This window comes from Peromyscus leucopus, chromosome 4, assembly GCF_004664715.2.
Source record: "Peromyscus leucopus breed LL Stock chromosome 4, UCI_PerLeu_2.1, whole genome shotgun sequence".
Lineage (NCBI taxonomy): Eukaryota > Metazoa > Chordata > Mammalia > Rodentia > Cricetidae > Peromyscus > Peromyscus leucopus.
Window position 1 is genome coordinate 107,449,789 of NC_051066.1, and position 12,437 is coordinate 107,462,225.

General features: G+C 45.1%; 1 protein-coding gene across 1 annotated transcript in view; it reads right to left on the reverse strand.

Annotated features, from left to right (window-relative positions):
• Nucleotides 1–2,524: 2,524 nt before the first annotated feature.
• Nucleotides 2,525–12,437, reverse strand: part of Rnf24 (ring finger protein 24) — a 49,910-nt gene continuing 39,997 nt past the window's right edge. The window contains exons 3-6 of the mRNA XM_028878604.1: nt 12,034–12,076; nt 9,288–9,329; nt 8,407–8,486; nt 2,525–7,780 (exon numbers count right to left, since the gene is read on the reverse strand). Of these exons, the coding sequence (XP_028734437.1) occupies nt 7,642–7,780; nt 8,407–8,486; nt 9,288–9,329; nt 12,034–12,076 (304 nt within the window). The 3' untranslated portion in view covers nt 2,525–7,641. The remainder of the gene's footprint in view (nt 7,781–8,406; nt 8,487–9,287; nt 9,330–12,033; nt 12,077–12,437) is intronic.

A 12,437-nucleotide genomic window follows, 5' to 3' on the forward strand; every position in this document is an offset into this window, starting at 1 on the left:
GCAACCAGTAAGGAATTTTTTTCTTTTTCCCTGTCTAGACAGTATGAAGAGTTGCTGTTTATAAGCTGTTGTTCTTCAGGGTAGCACTCTTAACTCCAAGGTGCTTTGAACTCTCAGCATCACCCACTGGGTATGCAAAGGAGAGCTGTCTGTACTTCTGCCAGCAGCTGACTGCTTGTCCTGCTGAAGTGTGTGCTAGAATCTAACCAGTTTCATCAGTATGCCCCTTGGAGGCATTAACATACTGACGATGGTTTATTTCAAGGTTCTGCAAACTTGGCAGGTTTGTTCCGCACCTCATGCTCAACAGGAATTTTGGAAGGGTACTTCCTATCCTTTACACTGTCAACCCTTAGGTCTGTGTGGTAAGACAAGACTCTGGTCGCATTCTCTTGGGTAGGTGATTAGGGACCTGATGGATGTGGGTAAGAAGTGCCAGATGGGCAGGAAGAGAGCTTATCCTTTTATACTGAGTGGCAGAGGAGGAACAATGATTACCGAATAATTATGGTCTTCAGCATGCTGGCATGTGGGGTACGTGTGGGGAGTTGACTCAGAAGATTGCTGAGATGGCCAGGCTGGGAGTCACTCTTGATAGGGGCTGGACCTTTCTTCTGTGCAGAATTAAGACGCTCTCCCTGCTTTCATACTGTGTACACTAAGAGCTGCACTGCAGCTGAGGGCAAGGAAGGGGCTGTCCACAGTAGCCTTGCAGCTGGACTGGAGACCTTAAACTCTGTCTAGGAATGTGTGTCTGCCATTCAGCTGTGGGTTCTGATGCCAGCTTTAGGGCAACAGAAGGCTCTTGTTGGTTTGGGCCATGGGAGCTCAGGGGATGGACTTGGCTGGCTAGTCTCCTTGACGGTTCCTAATTCCCATAGGGACAGCTGCCTTTTAACATGTGCTTTGGCCTATTGGACTTCTTGTGCCATTGGGCTGTTGCAGGGATGGCTGAGACTCCTCAAATCTGACTTTCCACCTACCATTAGTGCCAGGAAGTTTCTCCGCTTGTGCAGGGTTCTAGTTTCCCCTACCACCCCTTTGGGTGACTCCTGTGAAGTCACCACTGCCCTGGGGCTGGCTTACCAAGCACCTGAGCTGTGTTGTCTACACCTTGGCTATTTGACAGTTGTGGCCAGTGCTTTGTATTCGTTACTTCTGTCTTCTTACATTGAAGAGCAAGCCAAGGTCACAAGCAAGGGGATGAATGGTACTGTTCTGTTCTGCACCCCTCACTACTTATGTCTCCTCTTCCCTCATTATGTTCAGCCCAGTGTCATTCCATGGAAGGGTTCTTTTATTTTTTGAGACAGTGTCTCCTGTAGTCCAAGGTAACCTCAAGCTTGCAATTCTGCAGTATAGCTGAGGCTGGCTTTGAACTGCTGATTTGATCCGGTTGCTTCCAGATCTGAAGTGCTGGGATTATAAGTGTGTACCACTAGTACAACTCCAGTGTAAATACAAAGGGTGTTTGAGGGCCTCATCTTAGCCAGTTCTAACCTGCTTCCCTGGCAGCTGTCTCCTGATTTACTTACTCTGACAATTCCACTCTCAAGTTCAACTGTGGGTCTCTCTAAGCTGTCTTCCTGTTGGTCCCAGCGTCGTCTGCAGAAATGTACACATTGCATCTCATGGCCACCTCTGACCTGTCAGCTGCACCCAGTGGCTGTTGGAAGCATCTTTTCTCTCATCTGTCTAGTTCCTTAGTTCCTTTGGTGACCGAAAGTACCATCTCACTCCTCCCACTTAGGTAGAAAGGAGGGTTTGTGACCATGGAGCACAGAGAAAGATGGGAGAAGGATGGCCTGTGTGAAGAGGAAATGTTTTGTGGGCCCCAGGGGCTGGATGTAGGAGGTAAGAGACAGGAGGTACTGAGGACACCTAGGTTTGATTTCATAGTGCCTGGTTTTGAGAACCCCCAAAGCAAGAGAGGGCATTTGAATTAGAGACAAAACAGAGGATGTGAATCTAGGTGGGAAAGTGAGGAGTCAGTGAACCCCCAGAGCATGAGAAAATGTGGAAATGGGCAGTGAAGGAGCAGGCTACAGGGAAAACAACCTGGGGTGAGGAGACCTGGGAATCAGAGAGCAAGGTGCTAAACAAGCACTTGACAGGAGGGACAGAAGGGTTACAAGGGTGCCTAGAGGTAGGCCCAGGATTCTATGTGGCCCTGGTAAAGAAAGGCATGGGCTGAAGCCGAGCAGCAGGGAGCTGCTCACTGCCACGTGAGTGTTAAGGGAAGAAACAGCCACTGTACAGGACGTTGAGGGTTAAGGTTGGGGCAAGTTCTAGAAGTGTTGTGGATTATCAAAGGACAAAGCTATACATCAAACCACCCCAAGTGCTGGTGGTTACAATAAGAGTAGATGGTGTGATCTGGCTTCTTGCTGTCACTGAGGCCTGATGCAGTTCCCCCCCCCAGTGTGCCCCACCTTTTATCCCACACCAGAGGACTGGTCAGAGGTTGTCAGTCTATCAGTTTCATGCCTGCCAGTGCATAAGTTGACAAGCACATAATACAAAGTATTTCAAAATCTGCCCTTTATTTACAGTGTTTGGGTCAATTACATACATGCATGTTTTATTTTTAAACAAGTGATTAGCAAAAAATGCATTAAAGTTTTAAAATAGCAATTAAATATACAAAAATATAGCTTACAAAAAACCAATGTTTAAAAATATTCTGCTGCAGAATTCTTAGTGTACAAACAGTCTATGAAACCTGAGGTTCAGCATTTCATAAACCTTTTTTGAGGGAGTTACATCTAGTAAATGAGCCCCAAAGGGCTAAACTACAAGACTAAAGTGCCACTCTCCCACTTTCCTGGTCATGACTTGTCAAAAGACCCAGAGGCATCAGTTCCAGGCCATCACCAGGAAGACGCTCTGCTTCTCCACACCAGCCAGGCTGGAGTGGAGTGGGTGGTGCTGAAGTTTCAACTGCACAAGTCCCTTAACACTGGTGGGGCCATGTTCTTAGCCACATTGTGTCTTTGAAACAGCAGGGGTATTCTCCCTGACCCCATGAACAAAGGAACTAAGAATGTGGATACTTGCTTGGTCTAACTAGAATCAAAGCATCTTGCAGTAATTTGGATTCTAAAGCTGAACTTGAAAACAGGCTGACAAGTGTTCAACTCAATTAGTGTACCTAAGTCCTGTTAATCTTATTTAAAAAAAGTCTTTACCTGGCATTTAAGGTCCTCATCACTAAGATTTAGTCAGATACTGTGATGCTTCCATTGTAGGTATTTTTTTTTTAAGGATTCATTTTTATGTGTATGAGTGTTTGCTTGCATGTATGTGTGTACCTGGTGCCCACAAATGCCAGAAGAGATCTTAGGGAACTGAAGTTACAGATTGAAGTTGTGAGCCACCATGTGGGTGCTGGGAATTGAACCTGGACCCTCTGGAAGAGCGGCTAGTGCTCTTAGGCAATTAACCAGGCTACAGGTTGTGTGAAGTACCAGAAGGATAGGTCTCCTCTTTTCAAGGTTCATCTTGGGTGAGCACAGACACACTTTATTCACTGGGCTGCTGATTGGGCTGCAGGGAAGCAGGTGAGTGGGCAAAGACTTTGGGTGGTGGATGCTGAAGAGCAAGGCACATGTCTGCTTTCCCCCTTAGGGTTGCCTGGAGGAGGCTGCTTTCATTTTTATGTTAGAAGAGGGCAGAAATGAACTTAGAAAGAAAGCAATTTCTGTTCATCAGAAAGTTGGCTGAGGGAGACTTCTGTAGGAAGCATTGCTTCTGTAGTGTCTCATTTGCAGACACTGAGATGTAATGACTCTTAGCCCGGGGACTTAGGAGACCTCTACCTGGATACCTGTTCTCCTAAGTGACCAGAGTGGTCCAGGCACCCGAGACTGTTTAGTGCTAAGGGGAAGACTGTCATCCTGGAGACAGTACGTAGGGAAATCAGCTGTGCTGTTTCATTAGGGGTAAGGGACGCAATCTACACAAAAGGAATGTGAATGCAAAAACAGCCTCCGCTTCTGGCTCACCTTTCATATAGATTCCTTAACTTCTGGGATGGCTCTCTGTATAAAGTCTCTCAACATGTATGTGTGTGTGTACCATGCACACACACCACACACCCCACCCCTGAAAGGAGACAAAAGGAACATTAATGAATTGAGTGCTCATGGCACAGAGTTTTGCAAGGAAGACAACTACTGTGATATGTGAGTTTTGTGGAGAATTACCTATTCAAGGACTCAAAGGAAGACTGAGCAACCAAGTCAAGATTCAGTGTGGAGGCTAGGCATGGTACTCCACCTTTAACTGCAGCAGATGCAGAGGAAACTGATCTGATTTTGAGGTCAGCCTGGTTTACAGTTTCAGGACAACTGGGAGTACATAGAACCTGTCTCAAAGATTGACTGCCCCATAGTTCAGGAAGTTCTTGAGTTTGTCACCAGGAAGGTATGTGCTATTGGCAGCTCCTGGTTCCCCCATGCCTGTGCCCACCAGACTGGACTGGCATGTCTTCAAGGAACCTTGCTACAATTTCTGGATGGTGGCTAAGGAAAGGAGGCTCTTGAGAGGCTGACCTGAAGAAAAGCACAAAGCAAGTGAGCAGTGAGTGGACAATTCAAACTAGTGCATAGATCTCCCTGGAACCCTCTATGGACATCTCAAATTCCCAGAAAATAAGTGCTGGAGGTGTTCAGCACAGCTGTTTGAAGTCAGATAGCATGCTTTGGAACACAGCCATGGAAAAGATCTTTTGTCAAGTCTTGTCAAGAACAGTATTTGGCAATGGTGGGAGGGCCCCTGTATTCCTCAGTATAAACCTCACTCAGAGGCCATCTGTCCTACCTGGCTGTTTTGTCCTGCTTCCTGGTTAGGTAAGCACATGCTACAAGAACCTTAATGGTCAGAGATAGGCCAAACTAAATTACATTTGGCAAAGCAAAACAGATGTCAACTTCTCATAAGTTAGAGTGACTCAAGTAGGAATCTGGTTATGGTAGGTTTTGTTTCATTTCCAATGCCAGCTGAATTCAATTGACTCCCAGGTAACAACGATCACATGAAGTCCAGCTAGGGCTGAGTTATGCTCCACTAACCCATAGCCCTTAAGACACTTGAGTTCAAATAGTCCAAGAGTAGACCAAAATCCTCACATATCCACATAAAGATGACCAGAAACTTAGGAAATGATGGCCTCACTGCAGGTTTGGGCCTGAGCAGAGTATGGCTCAGCCAACTGCAGATGCACAGGGAACACTGGTGAAGGGACCTAGACATCAGGTGTAAATGTTGGGTTGCTGTGGCTAGCAAGGGCCAGAACGACTGGGAGAGGTATGGCTGGGCTGCTGCAGCAGGAGGTGATCACCAAGCCAAGGAGGAGATGAGAGGCATACTTTGCCCAGTTGCAGCTTCCAGCTCAAGGAATGTCTTAGGAAGCAATCACATGAATAGCGGCTGGGCAGAAACGCTTAGGGGACCTCATTCAGGCCCAGCAGAATGGGGGTCCTGGTGCAGAGCAAAGCACCCCCAGTAGTCCTCTAATGCTAACTCAGGTTGCACACCAAGCACCTCAACCTGTCTGGAGGCCCGAGGAGCAACTTTGCCTTTACAAATACAGAGCTTTGGTGAAGCTGGCTTTTTAGTAGTAAGGACAGGGATAGAAAAGGCTGCAGCTAAAGGTCGGGATTCTGTAAAAGCTGTGAGTAGTAATAATTTACAGTACTGACCATATGGTAATCTTTAAGGGGGCATTTCCTTATTGTATCCAGTTAATGCAATATGAAATGACGGATATAGCCTATAACAAAACTAGGCCAGAAGAAGCCCACTTCTGGCATTGGTCATTGAAAACATTTCACTGTAAACTGAGTGTTTGGCATTTGACTCTGATGCTACAAACATAATAGAAGCAAGAGGAACATAGGCATGAATTCTTGGGGCCAATCAGGCTAAGGCTCTCAGAAAATGGTTCTCACTTCCTTGCTCTGTATAGGAATCCAGATGGGGACAGGCAATTCTCACCAACCAGATTTGTAATTTTCCAAATGGACTCTGCCAAGAACTACCCCCTAGTCCCCCTTTGCAAAGAGGATCTCACTATAAAGCCAAGGCTGGTCTCAAATTTGTGACCCTGCCTGCCTCAGCTGGGACTACAGGGGTGTTTGAACCATTTGGCTTCCTTTAGCACTTGTTAGACAAATAGGAATTTTCTTCCCCATCTGACCTCAGCTACTGGAGGCAGAGGCAGGTCCCCTCTCATTCTAAGATTGGGTAAATGCCAAGAACAGAGTAGCAAAGCCTCCCCCCCCCCCAATCTTCTCCATGCCAGACTGTACTTCCTGCAAAACTTCCTCACAACTGGGACAGCAGGGCAGGGCAGTTGATGAGGCATTACAGTGGCACTGTTGTGACGAGGGAGGGAGAACAAGCTGTGTAAAAAGAATGTTCTGTGCTTTCACACGGCTAATTTACAGTGTCCACAAGGCCTATTGGAGGCAATTATCTCTAGAAAAGTTGGACAGAAAAAGCCAAAGAGCAGCATGCATTTCTCCTATAAAAACACCTTCAGTTAGGGATCTGAAGTCCAAATAACTGAGGTACACACCAATAGAAGGCCAGCCATGCAGGAGCTTGCTCAAACTATTTACAACTCCAAGTGGCTCACTGGCTTCAGAATTATAGAGAGCTTATTTGGGATAAATGTTTAAAAATGTAGCAAGACATTTTTCTTATGTAGAAGAGGAGAAGAGAGGAGGGTAGGAAGAGAAGAGAGAAGCAAAGTGTCGGCGTCCTGGTCATCCAGGTGGATGGGGACTGGCCTTGCTGAGAAGGCAGCTCCTCTTTGGAGCCATCTGAGGGGCCCAGAGAGACTCCTCAGCCAGTGGGCTGAGGACAGCAGCTATAATGGAGTCATACTGCATTTGTGGGGTACTTGAGCAGTACCCTGGCTCCTGGGTTACACAAGACAATGGAGGTTCAGGGTCAAGCTCCTTCTGGGTATTACTGATGACTAGTAGGGAAAACAGAGGAACGGCTCCTGATCAGGCCTTTCCAAGTGTATCTAATGGCTTTAACTTGGAAGATTTGACAGCAAGTGTGAACTGGTATGTGTGGTGAGTTCTGCTGCTGCTGCTCCCATAGTCTTCAGGTTCCAAGCAGGCCTTATTAAAGGAACAGAACCTGAAGAGCCTTGCAGAGGCTGCTTCACCAAACACTAGCAGCCAGTTGTGCTTCAGCTGATGGAACAGCTGGTTCCACGACTCAGGATGCCAAGAGGGTTTGTGGCAGCAGACGCAGCAGCTTACAGGTCCACACACAGGTGGGTATGGCCTTAAAGTCCCATTCTCAGTCCCGTTCTCAACACCTGTGTTATCTTCCCTTCTGGTTGATGTGGAGGTGCCTGGGAGACAGTAAGAGATGCTCAGGAGACTTCGGAAACCAAACCTGCAGGCTCATCCACTCCTCTTGCCTAGGGTGATGTCAGAGTGCTTTGGTTGTCACAAGATCCAGATGCCTAGGGTCTCAGCGTGCCTGGCTCGAGAGTTCTTCATGAGGCAAAGGAAGTGACAGTGGGTGCCCCAGGCAGAGAGCAGCCTAGGCCAAAGTCTGCTGTATTCCTCCTGGCTCCACACTGATGTATCCAGCAAGTTCGATCCTTGCAGCGGGCTATACAATGTTCTCTGCCCCAGGGAGGGGCTCTTGAGGGGGACCACGGTCCTGTTTACTGTGCAGCTGGGCCAGCTGCAGCACTGGCATGTTGCACAGGGGACACACTTTGCGGACTTCCAGCCACTTAACAAGGCACCTGCAGAACAAGACAGCCAGGTGGAAGACATCAGCTCCAGACTTAGAGTACTCCAGGAGTCTGGGGTGGGGTCTCAGCCCTCTTGTCCACATCACCCTCTGACAAGCCAGAGCTTTCTATCTCCCACAAAGTAACAAAGGTACCACAACCAGCACAAGACACTGTGAGTCATGCATGTCTTCCTATAAAGTATGCTGATGAAGGAAAGCAGGAAAAATAAAAAATTCTAATAAACCCATTTTTACTGAAGGGGATATGAATGTGTCTGTAAAAAGGAAGGTGGTCCTACAACACCATGTATAGCCACACTATTTATTGGGACTTAAAATAACTGGTTTTGATTAAAATACAGCTTCAAGAGATGGAAACAGTTGTTGGAAAGTTCCAGCTGGAGAGCTGTTTATAGAGGTGTAGGGTGGGCTGGATCTCTGCCCGAGCCTGCAGTGGTAGTCATGTTCCATTTCCCGGTCCCTCCTAATGTCACGTACACATGCCTGTGCCCCACCCTGTGCAGTGCTCAGTTTTCTGCATTACAGACCAACTGTGAAGCCGTCAGGCCTGGCTGGCAATGCCCCATAGCTCACAGTAAGCCGAATCACATTAAATAAGTCCATGGCAATACTCACTTTCTGTGGAAGGCATGCTTACATGGGCAAATCCCCAGTTCATCTCGAGGCTTGAAGTCTTCTAGACACACAGCACAGAGCTGAAAGGTAAAGTCACATGTGAGGCCAGTGTCGACCACAAAACACGGTGTGGGGTCCCGAAGTTCAGCTAAGCGACAGGACACAGGGCTTCCCTGAGGCTCCTAGTGAAGATCAGGCCGCACACTCTGGACTACGTCTGTAGTTAGAGTCGGCACACAGAACTATTAGAAGCAATCCTTAAAGTGGGCATGTTGAGTTGTGCCTGTAAGCCCTTGGGAGGCTGAAGCACAATTGTGAATTCAGGGACAACCTGGGCTACAAATGAGAACCTATTTCAAAACCAGCCTCTGAAAAAATCTTGAGACTTTGTGTAATGGTTAACCACTGACTGGCTTTTAGAAATCGCCTAGGATACACTAAGTAATTCCAGAGAGGTCTAACTGAGGAGGAAGTCACACCTTAAGTGTGTACCACACTGAATATGTAGAGAGAAGGGACAGGAAAGCCTGGTGAGCATCAGTGTTTGTTTCTCTGCTTCCTACTGGAGTCCACAGTGTGAGCTGCTCGTGCGCCTACAATTGCTCAAGCTTTTCTGGCTGCCAGGTCTTCATGATGAATGAATCCCCAAACTAGGAGCCACAATCAACTCTCTCTTCTTTAAGTGCTGGCAGGTGTTTGGACACAGTGACAATACACAATGTACCTTACGGTATTATCACAGGAGAGGCTAGGATGTAGGGAGAGGGAAGGAGGAAGGTGCCCATCTTTTTCAGCTTCTGAAAAGGAAGGTATTCAAGCATACCACATGTATTAGAAAATCAAGGCTCAAGGAAAGATTATAATACTTAAAAGCAACTTACCTCATGTAAATTCAATTCTTTTACTTTTTCTTTTAATATAACCTGTAAGATTAAAAAAAAATGCTCTTATGCCCACACACATATGTAGGCATGTACCTTTACCCAGTGGTCACAGTATTTGCCTAGCATGTACTAGGCTAGGGTTTCAATGCCACTGCCATGTACACAGAAGTGATTGAAGAATTTCTCAATTCTGCTAAGAAATATATGCATATTTTATATGTGTATATTACACAGGCAGGTAAAAACCATATATATATATACATATATATATATATATATATAATATCTCACTTTCCTCACATTCAAATTATAAATAATCTCTTTTACACTTTGAAACAGAATATTCTTTTTTTTTTTTTTTTTTTTTACACAGGCAGGACTAGTCTGAGATTCACTAGGTAGATCAGGCTAGCCTTAAACTCATGGAGAGCTGTCTGCCTCTTCCTGGGTGCTGGGGTTAACAACATTCTTTTAAATACTCTGAAAAGCACTGTTTTTAATTTAATTTTTTTAAAGATACGGTCTCGTGTAGCTCAAGCTGGTCTTGAACTCACTATGTAGCTAATAATGACTTCTAACCTCGGATCTTGTCTCCACCTCCTGAATGGCTGGGGTTACAGGTGTGTACCCACGCCCAGTTTCGGTGGTACTGAGGAGTGGACCTTGTGCGTGCTCGGTAAGTTTCTGCTAACTGAGCTACATCTTCAGCTCTACTGAATCTTTTTGAGAGTAGAGCAAATCTTGGGAAAGACATTAACACATGCTCATCTGGATTGTGATGAAATGAGTGGAAGCAATAACCACAATTTGGTAAAGCAGCACTGGCTGATGAGAATTAGTGATTCATAAAATATTAAAATGTAAAGTCAGTTTTAATTTCGGAAGCTTTCTTATTATTATACACCCATGTCCTCAGGAAAATTTCATCTTGCTTTGCCCTGGGTGTGTGGTAACAAACAAGCATCAGCCAAAATGAATGTGACATGGCTCGGATTCCATCAAAAAAGAAAAATCTGAAAACAGACTCATCTTTCAAAAAGTAGTTTGGGGGCTGGAGAGATATCAGTAGTTAAGAGCATTGACTACTCTTCCAGAGGACCCAGGTTCAATTCTCAGCACACACATGGCGGCTCACAACCTTCTGTAACTCCAGTCTCAGGGGATCTGATGCCCTCATACCCTCTTCTGGCCTGAGGGTACCAGGCATGCACATGGTGCAGACAAGCATGCTGGCAAAACACCCACACATGTAAAATTATTTGATTTTGATGAGCATGGGTTCTTTGCCTGCATGTGTATTTGTGCACTATGTATGTGCCTGTATGTATGGAGGGCAAAAGACAGTCAAATCCCCTGGAACTGGAGTTAGTCGTAAGCCACACAGGTGCTGGGAATCAAACCTGGGTCCTCTGCAAGGGCAGCAAGTGCTCTTTGAGCATTGAGTTCCCCAACCCAGAATAAACTTACGTTTTATCTTTTTTTTTTTTTTTTTTTTTTTTTTTTTTTTTTTTTTTTTTTTTTTGCTTGTGGGGGTTGGTTGAGACAGGGTCTCTGTTGCTCTGACTATCCTAGAATTCACTGTGTAGACCAGGCTGGCCTCAAGCTCAAAGAGATCTACCTGCCTTTGCCTCTTGAGTGCTGGGATTAAAGATCTGTGCCACTACACCTAGCTATTTATGTTTATCTCCCCCCTCCACTCCTGAGACAGGGTTTCTCTGTGCGCTTTGCGTCTTTCCTGGATCTCGCTCTGTAGACTAGGCTGGCCCCGAACTTACAGAGATCCGCCTGGCTCTGCCTCCCAAGTGCTGGGATTAAAGGCATGCGCCACTACCGCCCACCTTATGTTTATCTTAAATGGGAAAATAAGACAAGTTAAATTTGGTGAAAATGTCTGAATTTTGAATGTTTGACATTCAAATAGAAAATGGTTTTGAAAGCAAATCATGTTTTCAGAAATTACAAGCAAGCCTACCATCCCACCACAGAATGATGTGCTAAAACTCTTATTCATCTTAGGACCACATTTACTGTTCACCTCACTTGATTAGTTCCCAGTCACTTTTGCCTATTAAATGACCATCAAGGCCAATTTTACTCTATAGTTAACTTATATGCAAACATCTTGTAGATATTCAAGATTATGGTAGAATTGAGACAAAAAGATTCACTCATTTAGACAACTACAACATTCAACTGTCTTAGACTGCCATGGTAGTGCTGGAGAGAAACACAGTGGTCATGAACAGGTGCACAATGAGCTCACTTCAGAACCTGCCACCACCACCGCCAAAAGCCAGCTGGGATTGTAAGAAACATGGGCGAAAGGCTGGTGACTGAGGAAGAGAACAGTGACGGCTGGTGACCCGGAGAAAGGGCAGAAACACAGCTGGTCTGCTTTGAGCAGCTGCTGTTTTTTTCATGAAGGAGGAAGACCCATTCGTGGGATGTGCACTGTTAAGTCAGTGGTAACTTGAAGGGTTACAGATGACAACATTTTTCTTCAGCAAATATGGGCTGCAAATCTGTCATTTTATTCTATCATTTAAATTTTCTATAGCTTCAAATAATCCTAATAAAAGAAGATCACATGAGAAAATCAAATTGATCTATTCTGTGCTGCAAACTGGCAAATAAAAAGCTAAGAGGAACCCATGTTAAGCTAATCCCAGTTCAAACTATGGAATCACAGTCTCAAAGTTTACTGAAAAGCACAATAAAAGCTAATTGTAATTAAATTTCTCACCTGTTTGTAGGCATAAAATTCTTTGTGTGCTTGATGTCTTAGCCTAAAAGACACAAATGAGCAGTGATATTAAGATTTCATAGAAAGTAGCTGCAAACCATGAGATAGCACCCATTCTAAGTTCTAGTAAAATCTCACTGAAACAAGAATCTCAATACATCAGATACTCTAATGAAGATACGAATTTTGTGTGTTAAGGGAAGTTTACTTAGTTAATTTGCCTCATTATTCTTAATTAAAAACAATTTAAAACACATTCAAATTCAATAAAGTATAAAAACTAAACACACAGTTAGGAAATTTAAAAAATGCATCTGCTGGATTTTGTGTAATGACCACATCACAATATAGGTTATTCCTAGCATCCCTGAAGCTTCTGAAATGATCCCTCCCAATTAGTGTCC